Genomic DNA, 17,664 nt, shown 5'->3' on the forward strand with positions numbered 1-17,664 from the left:
CTACACTGAGATAATATCTGTGGTCTACTCATGATAACGAATTTTGACAGACGCTATAGAGGTGTCAAAAAATCACTTTCTGTCTTTTTTAATATACGTATAAACGTCTATGGAGATAGAACGAAACCTGGGTAAGGTAAGTACATTTGTTTTCATCAAAATGATGGTTCCTCCGGAATTCAAAGGAAACCTTTGTAAAAAGCGAGTTCTAAAACAATTCTCAACATCGATGTTTGTTATGCTTTGTTGTTAAAGATTAAAAAGCAGAAAACAACCATGTAAGACCCATGACCGACAGACCATGTAAAATTATGGGATCTTTTGATTAAAACTATCCTAAACAAAAACATTGATAACTATCAGCATATTAACTGCATGCGTGTTTTTTTTGCAGAAAACATGTTTCACAAAAAGCTCCATGATACGAATAAGCCCACCTCTCTGAAAAGCTTCTGCAGCGAGCCAGGGTTGAGTTGTGTCTTGTCTATGATCTTGATGGCGACCTCCTTGCCGGTGGGGACATGCTTCGCTAGCTTCACCTTAGCGAAGTTGCCCTTGCCGATTGTCTTTAGAAGCTTGTACTTTCCTGAAATAATGTAAAAATTACAACTATAAACTTTTGAACTTAAAAAAAACTTTTGAAAGTAATTTTCTATCATCATCATGTCAGCCATAGCAGATGCTAAATAAGGCTTTAATATAGGCTTTCTCAATTATATGAGTTCAAACATATAGATGTGTTTATGTATATTTGTATAATGCTAAATATCTATGACAGAAAGAAATTAAATACCACATCTGAATTGAGAAAATCCTTCAATATTAGGTCGGGAAAACATTGCATTAATAATTCGGTTTCATAGAGTATACTGTAAATAATTAAAATTATTATGTACAAGAAAAAATAGAGACCCAGTAAAAACCTGAGCACATTTTTAACATAAAAAATATGAAAGCAAAACACTTGTATCTTTATTAGAAACTTGAACGAGCTCAGAAATTATATTTTCTTGCGTGTTTCAAAGTACACTTTATTATAACGTCTAAGCTTTCTTTGTAAACAAAAGTTCGCGTATCTCTTCTCAGAAATAGTGGCTTCCAACAAAAAATAATCTTCAATACTTGTTTTAAAGAGTTGTTTGTTTTCTCGACAGACTTGAAGCATACTTGGTATACGGAAAGTACTTGCAAACGATTTAATATAAACCGTCCTGTACTTGACTGTATTTGATTAAAATAGCCGTCGAGTTTATAAATGAATGTATTAGAAAAGTCTGGACAGTCAGTCTCACTATAACCTCTCAGATAGGCGTTCAGTGTTGAATAGCCCATTCGTTCATATCTGGGAGGGCTGTAGGGTACCTACTTTTTATTCGGATGCTCGTAGTAGGTCCCTCGAGACGCCGATAAAACTTTGAGTAACAGCTAATCACTACATATGTAGTATAATATCCCTTTCTACACTTAAATCTTCAAAACTACGCAACCGAATTTCATGAGGTTTTTTTTTAAAGATCGACTGATTAAATAGGAAGGATTACATGTATAATAATATACATTAAATAGTGGGGAAATACTGTTATCCCGTGCGAAGTTTCTTAATAAAATACTGGTGTATACTGACCAATGTGTGGTTCCTCGGAGGCCCGCGAGCGCGACGAGACCCGGGCGCTGCCACCCGACGTGCCCCCGCCACCCGCGCCCGCTGACGACTCCGACGCACTCTGCAAATTAAAGAAATAGCATATTAATAAACTATACATCAGTACATAAATACATAGACCAGAAAAATAAGGACCAAATACTGGTCTAACTAACATCACTTCCACTTCATTCACACCTTAATCTTAACATCATCCTCAATTTGATATCTTTTTGGGAATTTGAATAATACTTATAGCAAAAATACATATGGTTTGAAGAAATTTTTGCTTCATCAGGATAACAAAAAATTGCTGTAAGTAATGTGGCAAAGAAGTAATGTCACCGATGCTAAATGCATTTTTTTTTATTTCATAGACATTATTTGCAACTACTAACAGCATTTACAGGTACGTTCAGGAAATCTATTTCCAATAATAACATAAAAGTCTATACTTAGAAAAAAATAAGGAAGATAATCAGTACTGTTATAGACAAGTTGGAGGGTTTCCCTCTTAAGTTAAATGCCTGAACAAAAGCTGAAAACTTAAGCCAACTTTCCTTAAGGAAACTCGACCCCACTTGAGAAACAATGGTTTTATTACCAGTAAACAATATTTGAGGTTATGAATGCCTAAATAGCTTTATTTGTATTGTGTCAATAGCGAAATATGTTGAGTTCGTTCCAAGAAGGGGCATAATATATAAATACGGAAGGGACATTTAGTTGAAATCCAATTGACTAACATAATAAATGTTTGTGTGGGTATAGTTATTCATATTTTATGGCTCGTGTATGTGTATTACAATGACAAATAATTGTGATATCATTCTAATTGTTATAACAAGGTTAAATCATACTTATAAAAAGCTATTTGCTTTACATAGTAGTAGCATGTAGGTCTTGTAGGTACTCCAAAAACTCAAAAGCGAATATTTATCGTGAAAAATATAGTCAAAAGGATAGCTAGCTTCCCTATATTATGTAGACCAAACTGTTTAAGAAAAAGTATGTCTGCTTACTTATAGGAAATGAGATAATCAAGATTAAAGACTTGATTATCCATTGTTTATCGTCCTAACTTAAAGCTTCCAAATCCTAACACAATATTATCAGACCCGTTTCAAGAAACCCCATAATTAAACAAGTGACTTCTCGCATAGTTTAACACCATTCACTCCATATCTATAAGTGTAAGAAGCCGCGACACCGAGGTCGTTGACCTGTACACATGTTTACCCGACCATGGCTCATGGCATAGTCAGTAGCTGGGAATTCCTTTATTTTGACGCCCCTTTATCTTAACAATGGTAGTAAGGGAAAATCACAGGTGTGACTATAGAAGCTAATGCTTTGGGCATGGGTTTGAATTTGAATGGATTAGGAGTGTAATTAATGAATTGTCAAAAGGTTTTAGGGATTAATATAAAAGATGGGGTGTTGTTTTTTTCTGCATACCATTCACTTGATACTTGTAGGTATTTATAAACTGTTGCTACCCATGGTGATTCGCACCATAAGTATGGCTAAGTTAATTACAACTTTCCAAAATGGAGTCCAAATTCAAAGTGCGGAATTTCTCATAACAAAGTCTAGGATTGATGGCAAAGAAACTTAACTAGCGATTTAATCTAATCAGTCATCGTTATCAGCTTATTAAACTGAGGCTCAACTTGTTATAACTAAGTTACACAATGTTAAAGCTTATATAGAAAGTTTGACGACAATGTGGGACGGCAGACTTTTAATAGATTGCTTGATATATTTCAAGACTTAGACCATTTACAATAACATTAATTTGCAGATACATAGGTATTCAGTCTGTATATTTTGTATTTAAAGAGAATCAAGGAAGAAGTTTTTAAGATATAATATAATTAAGAAAGTAAGGAACTCATACCATGCTTACTAAGACGTATTTATTTACACCAGCTTTGAAGTCGCTTTAAAGCCTTCTAATCTTCACTTAAATGCAATAATCAACAATGGAGTCAAAACATCCTTATCATTACTACTTTTGACCATCATTCCGCTTAATATCAAATTCCTATGCCCACAAACTGTAAAAGGCACTTAAAGACCTTAGGGACTGAAGTCAGGCAACATTTATGTTCCCATATTAAATTACCTTAGCTATAGTATAACAACATTAACTACCCTCTGGCTATGGGACGTGACGGGAGAGCCAGAGATAGCCGGTTTGTTTACGAGCTTCGGTTTAGAAGGTAAACAGCGCTGGATTGATGTTCATCAAATATAGTCTATCAAGGGTAGGATATTTGCTATGTAATCACTAAACGTAATTAGAATATAGTATCTATATTAGCAGAGAATGAGTTAATACTCGAGTCAATACTATCGCTTTCAATAAGCCATGGATATTTCTGAACAATTTTTATCGCTATATGTACCTTAATAACTTCCCTGTCCCAGGAATCATATGTGATACACACCGATTGTTTAAGTATTGTGTCTACATAGCACCCAGTGAAGTGGTTAAATTTCTTTCCAAACGACCATACAGCAACATCATTTGTCAAAATCTTGCTGATTTACACCAGTCCTGATCACTTCTTCAGACCAGGCTATAAATGTCCGACAATAATTTACAGCTGTCTAACAGAAGCCGTTTAACAAGCTAGATATGCAAATCTCCCTAACTGGTCGAATCTAACTTCTAGATTCGACAGCAGCGGTCGAAAATTTAGGTCAAACGGTTAACAGGATTATAGTTAGATCAAGAACGGACAACTGGGAATAGTATCTAGGGTTTCCCGAATTCGTGGTAGCTCAAATTACATCTATGAATGAATATCTATCTAATCAAACAAGATTGATTGATTGCGAAACTGTGATGTGTATTCAAAATATTTTTCTTAGCGTTATTTATATTAGAGGATCATTGCTAGGGCTTCCCATATCAAAATCAATAGAGAAAGAGGCAAGTGGCAACTCTGTTACACGTAACTCTTGTTAGATTTAAACCGAAAGGAAAAAATATACAGCCTATAAAAGTACACTATTCTCACCTTACCATTAGTAAGTCGTAGGGAAGCTAAACTTCGGCAAGATTAAAGAAAACCGGAGAAAAAGACGTACCTTTACTCCACACCACTGTACAAGAAACCATGCCTACAAGAACAGAAATAACCTCTTAAGCCCTACACCGCATGCCCTAACTAAGCATAAGATTGTAGGTCACAAACACTGCACGTTTTATTTCTTCCACGCAAGCGTCACTTTGTTAGCTTTCAGTTTGTTTGCTCAAGGCATCTCGTTACGGGAAAACTCAGCCAGTCTTAAATTTCTCTTTCAGCCTTTTGTTAAATTAAGCTTGCTTGTTCTAAGAAAATGATTAGATTAATTAAGGAAGAATCTTAGTCTGTTTGAAGTGCATTTTGCTTTAGATAGCAACGAAAAGCATTGTATGTATATGAGAATCTAGAAAACAGTTCTTGTTTTGCCAAAAATGCTGCTGATTTGAGAACTTAATCAATGATCTGTAACACCTACATACGACTTCTAGGCTTCTAGCCGTTACAAATAAAACATTCCTTCATGTTCAAAAAGACATTTTAAACATTCCAAAAGATCGTGATCCACAATTAGTCTTGGCGAAAGCGATGTAAATCTCTAGTAATTTTAACAGGAAAAGCTTACTGCCGCTTTCCAAATTGTCGGATAGGTCACAAATAAGCTACAATTAAGATAAGAGGCTGCCTTAAAGCCTAATGCAATTATGAATTGGTTTCGTTTATACAATGGTTATCAACTTAAGTAATCGGTCACATTTTGGGTTCAATTCACATTATATTTATTAGGTGTGGTTTCTGTTGGTAAATGGACAAAAGAAGATAAAATTCTAATGGATAAATAAATACTATTGTCCTTTTTTCATGTAAGGAATCTGAATAAGTTTTCACAAGTATACTTTGGATGTCTTGGTATGAAAGTATAAAATATTATACAAAGAATTTTAGTCATACTGTTCCAAAGAAGACATTAGATATATTATGTAAATCATGGGAAGTAAGGCAACGATTCATCGTTTAATCATAAAATATTCGCAATACATGTGTGACAAAAGTCAGTATTCAATAATTATAATTAAGCCAGAAACATTTCCATGATACAAATTAACCACGCCACAATATCCATTAATGGAGTAACCACTTTCTATCTGTAGCGAATAACAATGAATTCCATGAAACATTAAAATTACCAGCAAATTACCTGAACACTGAATTAGTTTCTGTCAAAGTTGGACTCTGTTCCCGGAATATTAAAATTTAATTATTGTTTTGGCAAAAGCGAGTCTACAGGGGGTATAAAAAGGGTGTTTCGAGCCAAATGGTCTAGTTCAAAATGTCACCAAGTCCAAGGCTATTTGGACAGTATTGTATAAGTGGGGTAATTTATCATTGTGAAGTATACTTTCCTTTGGATGAAGAGGGAATACTAATAAAGTTCGGGAATAAATGGCTATCATCTTCCGCTGGGGTTAAAATGCGCCCTAGTTTCTGTGACCTTCACATTTTACCCTTTAGGCAAGGCGATTTTAAATCAGAGCTTGCTGTAATACAGATGGATGGAAATAAGAAAAATGTAGTCCCAGTTTTCTTTCAGGTCTTAATAAATAGTCAAAAGCAATTAGAACAATTAATAAGAAAATAAGATCTAAGATGTCACCGATGTTTTACATCAAGCTGTATCTTACTTTGCTTATATTGTCAATTTTATTAATAAACTGCTCAGTTGCTGGTTAAGATATCACACATTTCAATGCATGCACCCACTTCTTTATTCCTAACTTAGTCATAAAAGGACATACAGGATTACCACATGCTCCATACACTTACAGGGACAACTAAATTATCAGGGTCTTCAGGGTCTTAATATTTACCCCATGCAGCTTCTCAATGGCCTTGGCCCGTCTCCTCCTCCTCCACAACTTGGATAGGAACACCGGTGCCAGGATCGGCAGCACTCGGTGGCGCATCGTTTGAGGATTTATCTTGACTGAGTTCTTTGGGCTGGTCCGCGAGAAACTTGGCCTAGACTAGCTAGACCTTCTGAGGTATTTTGGAGTTTTTCGATCACAATGCTGCCAACCTCTTGGGTACGCTCCCAGTTGACAGCGATGGGGATGAATTTTTTGACGCTTTTTAGATATACCTAGTGTTTTTTTTTATTTTTTTTATTGTTTTACTAGGATAGTTTTTTTGTGTTGTAAATATCACTGTATTTGTGTTTTTTTTCTTTGTTGAATTTATGTATGTACTATTGTAATGAAGAACTAAATTCTATAGGTACATATTTAGCTTCTCAGATGATATTTAGGAGTTTTTTGATCACTGATTATTGCTTTTTTTTTGTCGTTATGAAATCTTTATTTACTGTTTAAATGCAGGACTAAATTCTGTAGTTACAGTCAACTTAACTTCAGGTCAGTGATAACAGTTTTATAGGAAAATCGTACTTATTACTATTGAGTTAAGGTGCATGACAGTTACCACTGATGTGCAGTCTACCGTACGTATTTAGTTGGATGGAATATGATTCATAAACAGCTTGAAAATTAATAATTCATAAATCATAATCAAATCCTGACCTCAAATACAATCCGGTAATTTGGTTTCAGTCAAAACAACGATTAATAAACATCAATATTAATGAAGGATTGGAATCAAAACATCACAGATGAGCTGTTTCGTTGGCAAAATTGCAAATTACGGAATCAGTACGAAATATGATAACCTAATGACCTGATGGTATTATAAACAACATTTGTGATTAATTACAACGAACCAATGAACTTTCATGTCACTTTTAGATAACATGAGTTACTTCATAAATATCACGTATTTTATCCAAATAAGTTGTTTATTAAAAATGTTGTTTTTATTTTTCATATGTAATAGAAACTTTGATAAAATAGAATAGACAAATTATAAGTGCAAAAGAAAGGTAACAATTAAAATGATTGGCCAACAACAAGCACGAAGCTCAGTTCATAAAAAACACAAAGAGCTCCATAGACAACTAAAAAAGATAAAGAAATAAAAGGTAAAGAAAGACACTACTATCTGCTAACGTCAATGACGTCAATAGAACTGCTAGGGGATCGTTCCGTGACCATAAGTTAACTGCACTTCTAAATGAAACAAAAGATAATGTTACTAATTAAAGCTTTGAATAGCTGTGTTGAGGAGAAAGGTGTTTAAAAGACTATTAGTATAGATAGGAGTGTAATATGATCTAGTTTTGGTGATGAAAGAAATGTAAACAAAAATACAGTCAAATTGCTGCATGTTTCTCACTAAGCTCCAATTCTAACATTCATAAATAATATATTTAAAACGAAAGCTAATTGCAAAGTTGCAATACTTTTTAAGTAAAATCAGAGTAAAATTTTGGTGCCAAAAAACTAATTGAAATAATATTTGGCAAAGTATATGTAACTAAAAAACTTTTATATCTCCAACTACAACATAATTTGTGATTTACGCTTTCAATTTAAAGTAAAAAAAAAAACATGAGATTAAATGGAATGGAAAAAGTATCGACAAAGTCATTAGCTGAATAAATTAAGTTTGAACTTTTAACTTCTTAATTGGATCCATTTGATTTATTAAAATTATAAGGGGGTGATAAATCCTCAATGTATTCTGAATTCCTCTGATCTTTATCTAGAACAAAATACAAAGATAACAACCCTGAAATGCAAACTGTATCGTATGCATTTTTAATTAAATCGAATACCCAATCAAGCCCAACCGGCAAGCATTCTCAAATCCTGAAGTTCCTATGAGAATCCAATTCTGTAGCAAACAATATAAGCAAACTAGTCGAAAACAATACAGTTTGAAGCAGAACACTCGATGGTAGCGAGTCATTGACCCCACTGAAGCACCATTGTCCCAACCCCATTGTTTCACCGCACTGCACCACCAGATCATTCGATTCTGAGCACTGCAATCGATTCAGAGAATCGATGAATGATTGAGCAACTGATTTGAATATCGAGTGATAAGTAGCCGATTTTGGAAAGGGTTGGTCAGTTGATGTCAATATTTGATTCAGCTGTGGGTGTCATGTTTATAGTCAAATATATCTTTACCAGAAATAGTACGGCTTTTAATACCAAATCCGAGAGCTTGGAAAAACATGATAAACAGCTTAGGCGTAAATATATTTACGAAGGGAACGAAGTCTTGATAGTAAACAAAGTACTATCAAAACAAATTATCTACTGCATTATGCTAACAACTTGGGGCACTAAAGAAACAAAGAAAGTCAATAAAAGCAATCAATAAATAACACAGGCCTGCAAAATTTTATTTTTAATTTGGTGCGGCTCTGTTTGTATCTATGGTCGATAAAGTAGGTAATGTGCAATATATTTCCATACGTCATTTTAACTCATCAGCTCTAGTTTACCTACTACCCTCATTTAAATTTATTGCCGATCTTGTTCGTAAATAGTCATTATTACAATAATATCGATAAAGTTTATGTTATTATTTCATTATGGCTAGTACGTCCAGATGTTGTGTTAACGATCCTGATAAATTTTGTTATGTTTGTGGTGAATACATACTGAATGATCAGCGTAAATCAATTACAGACACTGTGAGTCGTTTGTATTTTGCTTACTTCGGTATTGAAATTCGACAGCAAGATAAAGTATGGGTGCCTCATAGTGTATGTAAAATATGTGTTGAACATTTGCGACAATGGGAGAAAGGAACACGCAAGTCTTTGAAGTTTGGAGTGCCTATGATATGGCGAGAACAAAAAAATCATTATGACGACTGTTACTTTTGTATGACTAATATAGTGGGCATCAACAAAAATAATCGCCATAAATGGAAATACCCTAATATTTCGTCAGCACAAAGACCTATTCCTCATTCAGAAAATGTTCCAATACCAGTTTTTCATCAGGTAGTGCAGCAATATCAGGAGGATCAAGATGAAACACCTATTTCTTCTCAAGTAGATGATGACTTTGAATACTGCGAAAAAACATCAAATCCTGAGCCATTTTCACAGAATGAGCTTAATGACCTCATCAGGGACTTAGATCTTTCTAAGGAACGTGCTGAGTTACTAGCGTCAAGATTAAAAGAAAAAAATTGCCTTTCTTCAGACGTTCGAGTGTCTACATATCGCACGAGAGAACGAAGCTTATTGCAGTTTTTTTCATCTGATGAAAATTTTGTGTATTGCTGTAATGTGAGTGGTTTGCTGACTTTCATGGGCTTGACGATCTATCAGCCCAATGAATGGCGTCTCTTTATTGACAGTAGTAAACGAAGTCTCAAAGCAGTTCTTTTACATAATGGAAATAAATATGCTTCCGTTCCAATTGCTCACTCAACATGTGTGAAAGAAGAATATGAGGTAATTTCAATTCTTTTACAGAAAATAAAATATTTTGAACATAACTGGGTGATCTGCGTCGACTTAAAGATGGTTAATTTTTTATTAGGTCAACAGAGTGGTTATACTAAACACCCATGCTTTATTTGTCTCTGGGACAGTCGAGCCAAATCACGTCATTGGACTCAAAAAAATTGGCCTGTGAGAGTTGCTCTTGTTGTTGGGGAAAGAAATGTTATAAAAAAACCTTTAGTTTCAAGAGAAAAAATCATTCTTCCGCCATTGCATATAAAATTGGGGTTAATGAAGCAATTTGTTAAGGCTCTCGACAGAAATGGTCAATGTTTTCAGTTTATTTCATGGAAATTTCCTGGTTTAAGTACGGAAAAACTAAAAGCAGGTATCTTTGATGGACCTCAAATACGTCAGTTAATGAAAGACACCACTAATTTTGAGACTTCTATGAATGATCTGGAAAGACTTGCTTGGAAATCTTTTGTAGCAGTTACACAGAATTTCCTCGGGAATCATAAGGCTGACAACTATGTAGAATTAGTAGAGGAAATGTTAGTTCGGTTCAAAGATTTAGGCTGTAATATGAGTATAAAAAAAAAATACACTATCTTAATAGTCATCTAGATCAATTCCAACACAATTTAGGAGATCTAAGCGAAGAACAAGGAGAACGTTTCCACCAAGATATAAAAACGATGGAGAATAGATACCAAGGAAGATGGGACACTCATATGATGGCCGACTATTGCTGGGGAATCATGCGAGATTGCCCAAGGCAGTTGCATTCTAGGAAATCACTTAAAAGACAATTTCTTGATGTTTAATGTCAATAAAATATAATTTTTTGTGAAAAGTGTATTTTTTTTTATCTTGGGAACCAGAGCTGATAGAAAAAAACCAGTAACATTTTTGATATTGCCAAGTAAGACATACTTAAAAACAGGTCTAAAATCACCGGCACCAAAATCGTTGTAGGCCTGTGTAATGGATAAGCTTGGAAATGTCAGAATAAATCGGTTTGCGCTAATTCGAGCTATTGATAAAATATTCCTTGGAAATAACGTCAGTAAAAAACGATCAATAATTCCGTCAAGTAGAGGACATTATTCGTGTCATGAAGTTTATATAAAAAGGGTGTTTTCTTTAATTTTGACAGTTCATACAATAGAATGTTTTTTAAAACAGATTTCGATCCAAATACTGACCTAGTTCTACATAACATGTAAACAGGCTTTAAAAATCGTATCGTGTTTATTACCTTTCTCTTGCAGCTTATTAAGCATTTCCTACGTTTATATTCAAGAAATTGTACAAAATAAAAACAGTCGTAAAGAAAACTACGCATACTACGTTGATTAATACGTACAGTGATTAGAATCCAGAAATAGAAACGCTATAGAAACGGCCACGAAACAATGAAACAATTCAAGGACGTGGCGTGTTACTAAAATATTCAGAAGCACGCCACCGCTATCGATAACCAACTAAACGTATGACACTGTCGTCATTGGACTATAGTAGTTAATGAAGAAACTGGAAAATGGTCTTAATGATAGTAACTATACTTATTTGCCAAGCACTTTCCCAAACTATGTTGAGTGAGGTCGGCTTCTAGTCTTAACACACCAGTGTTTTGAATGAAGCGACTGCCTACCTGACCTCCTCAACAGTTACCCGATGCCCCCAAGGTAATAACTAAGTTATGACTGGTTGTTAAACTTACTGGTTCCTGTCTACTTGTTACGACTGCCAAAGATGTTCAAATGACAGACGGGACTAACCAATCTGACGTGCCTTTCAAAATACGGCGTATTTTGTCATGTCAAGATGGTCATCCTGCCTTCGGAAATAAGAAAGATAATTACGAAAATAAGTAAGTGAACCAATTCAACGTAATAGTATATACTTAATAATAACATTGGCTTTACATGTAATAGGCTGATGATAAAGCACCTGTGATATTTATAGACCTTGATTTGACCTACTTCGACAAGACTGTAATTATATTTTTAAATGGAGATTTATATCAGTAAAAGTATATTGAAATTGTTTCAGCAAATGGCAGGGGACACGCCCCAATATCGTTAGTCATACATTAACACAAATATATGAACAAAATGTGTGTACAGATAAAATCGTTAGTAATGGCAGCTTTCCTTGTCTTTTGGTTGAGAAAATATTATAAATAACGGTATTAGGAGAACGTAAAAATGTTTTAAATATAGTAGCTGTTATGTTAATCAGGGTACTTGATGTTTATCAATCGCTTGAACAACGAAATTAGTTTTTGTTAGTTTTCCATGATATCTATTGAAGAGACACTTTACATTATATTACGATTTCTGTTAGTCTTAGTTTTAGAACATTGGAAACTATGTAGATTGTATGTATAAGACTATCTTCCACGCAAGAAGAATCCCACTGCTGGGGGCATTTCTCACATTGAAAACTTTATTTTAACTTCTTAAAAAAAAATCACATTATAAATTAAATCCTACATCTTGATGTTCGTCACGCCGTGTTATCAAGAGTAGCAAAATAGACTTATCCCAAGTTTTAACGAGTCCTACTGAGCTTAGAAGAAAACTTGATGATTGCTTTGATGCTAATAATTTGTGAACAGCGAAAACGCTTTTAAGAGTTTCGAGTTATTCGATAATTTGTAGGCTATTTGTGTAATGACTAGGTTTTTGGATCGTTAGATATATTAGTGAAATGAAGAGTTTATCTCAAAAATTCGCTTGGTCAAATGGGCTAAAATTGAACACTTTTTTTATTCTGCTTGCAAATAATCTATTTTCATATTTCCATTTAATTAACCCGCAATCGCTTCCCTAGCACCACAGATGAAATAGCGTTATATTATTTCGATTCTGCAAAAGACACATCACCGCACTCGAATGTGGAACCGAATTAGTATTTTCGCGCCAACGATTCCGCAATATGGCGTCCGATTAATCGAGAATCGGTTGATAATATCGATATGTATCAATGTGTTGGCTCTCGGCGGTGTACTGGCTGGACCGAGGGTCGAGAGGGCGAGGCTATTAAAAGCATGAGGCTACTGAGGCTTAAAACTCCGTCACGATGCAGCCAGCCCGTGAAAAAAGGTCTGCTAGGCGTAATAACCCAGATACCTATTATGTATTGGAGATAATATAAATATAATTTGCGGCTTCGGTTTGTTTACGCAACGATATTTTACCTGAAATCTGTGTCAATTGGTTTTGAGCTGTTTGTCTTGGTAATGTGTCTAGATTTGCAAGGAATGCGGAGGACTGAAATGTTTTCAGATTACATTTCTTGATGGGTTCTCAGATAAATGTAACTGTCTGGATTCCCGGGACATTGATATAATGTTATTGTTCCATAATTTTTCTACATTACAATGAGACACAGCTTCAAACGAGGTGATAAAGTGCCATTCCTTTTCGTGAAATATCTATTTTTACTCACACTTGACGACGATACCTAGGAAAGTGTTAAGTATGTACTTATTAGTACTAAGAATATGTACTTATCGCATGATAAGACCTATAGTTATCATACTTACGCTCACCCATCATGTTACCCACTACTCCATGAATTGCTCAGTTTGCTTACCTGCAAAGACAGAAAACACATCATTAGTTTGATACAAAATGTAAATAGAAATACCTACACAATTTCCTAAAAATAAGACCTTAATTTAGTATTAATTTTGAACATCTAAAAGTATACATAAGCAAGTATTATCTTCTTCAAACATGCGGGTTTGTTCGGCTATTGTCCAAAATTGTGTCTGGATAATCTAAGTTACGAAAGCCACAGGTAAACCTCTGCTTTCAGAGGTAAAAAAACACACATGTATGAAGAAAAAGAACTGAAAAATTCATGAAAAAAAACGTCACACACAAAATATCACCTTTCTTCCATGGAAACATTTAACGCGTTCAACGCTGTCCGTTTTAATTCCGCGAGTTCACCACAAACGGGGCCACGCCAATCATAAAGGACCCATCAGCCATCACACCGACGGATTTGCCCCGGGAAATCCGGATCCGTGGGGAAATAACTTGGATGTGGGACGCAGGACGCGCGGTTATTCTCCTTTGCGTAAATATATGTTTACGGCCTTTCAAAACGGTTGGGTTTGGTGCTTTTATGAAGGATTTGGGAGATCGTTTGACAGGTGTTAATAATGCGTCGCGTGTATAATGAGGTTTGTAACTTTTTATATTTGATACAGAAATTCTTAAACAGAATATTCATTGTATGATGTCCTTGTAATCATTACTAATATTGTGAATGCAGAAGTAATTCTGTCTGACCGTCATAAGCTAACTTTTATTCGGATTCGGGAAGTCGGGCTCCTGGGACATGTATGAAACTGCGGGGAAGCTAGTATTACTTCAGATACATAGCAGTTCCTCTGACCACAACAATTTGATAACGCAACATTTTCATTTCGAATTGCAATGTTGTTTATCGCAAAACGACCCGTTTTAAATGCAATTTCGCTGAACTTTAAAGACGGAAGAATTAAACAGAATCGAGTAAAAGCAATCGATACTCCGCTTCCATTGTTTCCGTTTAATTGCGCAGCCCCAGTTAAATAAACTGCAGAACCATTGTGTATTCACTCGATAAATTGATAAGGAAATGTACATTTAAAACGAAAATACTATGTAGCATTTTTCAGTATTTTATACCCAAAATGTCATACCGTACCGTATTTTTACACATCCATTATTGTTAAATTATTGACGAGATAAATTATCTCGATAACATAAAACAGCCATTACTGAAACGTTATTTAATTGCTGCCATTGAATGACATCAGAAATGTATTGTTTTATTTATGAAACAATAGCTTTTCATAATGACATTTTTGGTTTGGATAAGCTAACCAGGGTCATTTTTGATCGACGCTCATATTTTTTACATGCTTATCTTCAGAACTTCTTGTCTGTATCAATAGTAAATGGCCCATTTGTAAAGGGAGACTATGGGCTACTTTTTATCCGAAAGCTCTAAATAGTTCCCACAAGACACTAGATTCAATATAACACAACAAAAATGAGTATTATATTCTAGCTAGAAGATACACTGATCCTAAATACTACGACAAACACAAAATAATCTTCAAGACCACGACAGCTTCCATTTTCCTTTCAAAAACTCCCCGTAGGCTCACCTAATTTCAGGTTTGCGGCCGACAAAGCATGTCCTAACCTAAATCCCCATGAAGAAAGAATATGGGATACTCTTTCACGTGCGAGCGAAGCCTCGGGCCTGACCTGGTCTAGTTGGAAAATGGCTCAAGAGGGATGCTTGTTGATGCTGTGAAGATGTGAACATATGAGGTTTTAGTAGTTAGGATTCTTAGGGATTGGTTGTGAGCGATAAAGTTAAGATTTTTAAGTACAATTGTGGCGCAAGGATGCCAGGAAGTGTGATGAAGTTAGTCAATTGTTATATGTAATTGTAGTTATTGAAGTAAATAAAAAAACTAGGTTAATTATTGTTCAAAAATCTGGGAGTGAATGACCGCAGAATTTTATGATAGCAAAACACAACATAGACACAACCCGTCTTACCACAAAAACTTTTAAACGTCAGTTTATGCCTTGTCTAAAAAAATGTCAAATTATGACGTTGACATAAGGTTCATTTTGCAGCCAAAATTTTATTAGACAAGTGTAAAACAGGGTTTAAAGTTTTTGTAGTAAGGCCCAACATTTTCAACATTTTTCTTCTAGAACATTTAAATACAAGATCACAAAAACTAGACGAAAAACTTTAAGGTCCTTCGTTCAAGCAACAAAACCCTCAACTTCTAGCAATGTAAACACGTTGAATATCGGAGCCAGGTCAATATTGTAACCAGGGCACCACGCAACGTGTCTCCCCAGGGTCCAAGCTATTACGCTGAATAATATACCTCGGAGGGCCCGGCTCTTTATTAGTCTCGAATGCAATGTGAATTTAGATCGAGGTGTAAACAATTTAGTATTAGACTGGGAATTTTATTATTTATTTATGGTGATATTTTTGCCAATTTTTAAAAACTGATGAGTTTTTTTGCTTAAACGAGCTAATGTCAAGAAATATTGGGTCAACATAAAAAAATCTATGAAGCATTTTTCTGTAGAACTTAAGGCCTTAGGCCATATTTTACTTGGGAGTGCGGAGTAGTTCACACGGGACGGGAAGTCATAAAAACTCATCTCTTTGGTTCAGAGAATATAAGAACGTTAGAAAAGCAAGCTAACGCTGAAAATCAATGGATTATACGTAGAAACTTCCGAGTGAGTTTTAAAGCTTATTAGAACTTCAAGCTGACTCCCCTTTGTGCAGTACTTTGTGAAGTTATAGAAAAGCCAATTTAAATCCAAATGAAATTATAAAGCGTTGGTTTTCAGACGATAATGCAACTAAAATTCATGCAGACATGGTCAGCCTTATTAAATGCTACTATTATTATGAACGCTAAAGTTTATATGATTCTTCCTCTTTCACGCAAAATCGACGAAATGGACCTTCATTAGAATAACATATAGGCTACTTTTATTAGCGTACGAAATATGGTTCTCTTTGGAAGTGAGTAAACAGCTAGCCGTTGCCAATTCCGAATTTAAACAAAAAATAACAGTATTTTTCCCCAATAAACAAAAAAAGGCAACAATAAATCTTTTCACAAAAGACAGTAACCAAACTATAAAGCAAATGAGCTATGCGGAACCACGGGGGAACATTCGATAATTTTCTCAACATTTCCATATAAGAGATAATGTAATCCTGTACGTATGAGGTACAAAGGAATTCTTTGGAAGGCAGGTGATTTCACGTCGGCGTTCCACGTTTTTCGTAGGCAAGATCAGGTTGGGTAATGACTTCGGAAATCCTGTTTATTGCAGTCAAGAAGATTTAATTTGAGTAATGAAGCGGTTTTCTTTAAGGTTGTTGACACCAAAATGTGTACTTCGTTACAGCCATTTTGAATGTAGTACTTCAGAGTAACGTAACTAGCAATAATATTGTCCCGAGATATCAAAACTATAATTTTTTAAGTGCACACTACTACTAGTTAGGTTAATAGCAAATGGATGAAGACCTAAATTTTTTCTATGAGTAAACGATCTCAAACTGTCCTATCTGGTAGACATCTAAGATATAACACAATACAGGTACATCTTATACCGAAGCTTTTACGTGGCTACCCATAAGAATATACAGGTTGAGTAAAAGGTAAAATTCCTTTCCTTTTAGATTCCCGACCCTCACGGGTAAAAAGGAATTCTTGTATAAAACCGCCGTATACCTACATATTGGAATCTAAATCCTATGTACCGGGCAATTTACGTGACAACCTATAGGATAAAATGTAAATATCTTCTAACAGGATTTTATGAAACTTAAAAAAGACATTAAAATACAGTCTCGTTTTCCAAAACCAACCACGAATATGTATAATACGTACTGCCAGCGTTTCCAACAAAGTTTTCCAATATAGACATTTTATTTTACTAGGCACTAGTTTTAAAGTGTCCTGAAAATGCAGCCTCCACATGTCTAGTCTAGACTAGTTTAAATTGCAGGCACCACCTGCAAACATCTCCCGGGAGTGTCGGCCAAACTGT

At 34.9% G+C, this 17,664-nt stretch overlaps 1 protein-coding gene across 26 annotated transcripts in view; it reads right to left on the reverse strand.

The window, feature by feature from the left end:
- The window catches only part of LOC110371414 (serine/threonine-protein kinase MARK2), a 174,908-nt gene that overhangs the window by 26,048 nt on the left and 131,196 nt on the right, over nucleotides 1-17,664 (reverse strand). For all 26 annotated transcript variants that reach the window (XM_049851596.2, XM_049851618.2, XM_049851616.2 and 23 more), the window contains 2 exons: nucleotides 1,625-1,724; nucleotides 438-586 (listed from right to left, as the gene is read on the reverse strand). In XM_049851596.2, coding sequence (XP_049707553.1) covers nucleotides 438-586; nucleotides 1,625-1,724 — 249 coding nt within the window. The remainder of the gene's footprint in view (nucleotides 1-437; nucleotides 587-1,624; nucleotides 1,725-17,664) is intronic.

This window comes from Helicoverpa armigera, chromosome 28, assembly GCF_030705265.1.
Source record: "Helicoverpa armigera isolate CAAS_96S chromosome 28, ASM3070526v1, whole genome shotgun sequence".
NCBI classification, from domain to species: domain Eukaryota; kingdom Metazoa; phylum Arthropoda; class Insecta; order Lepidoptera; family Noctuidae; genus Helicoverpa; species Helicoverpa armigera.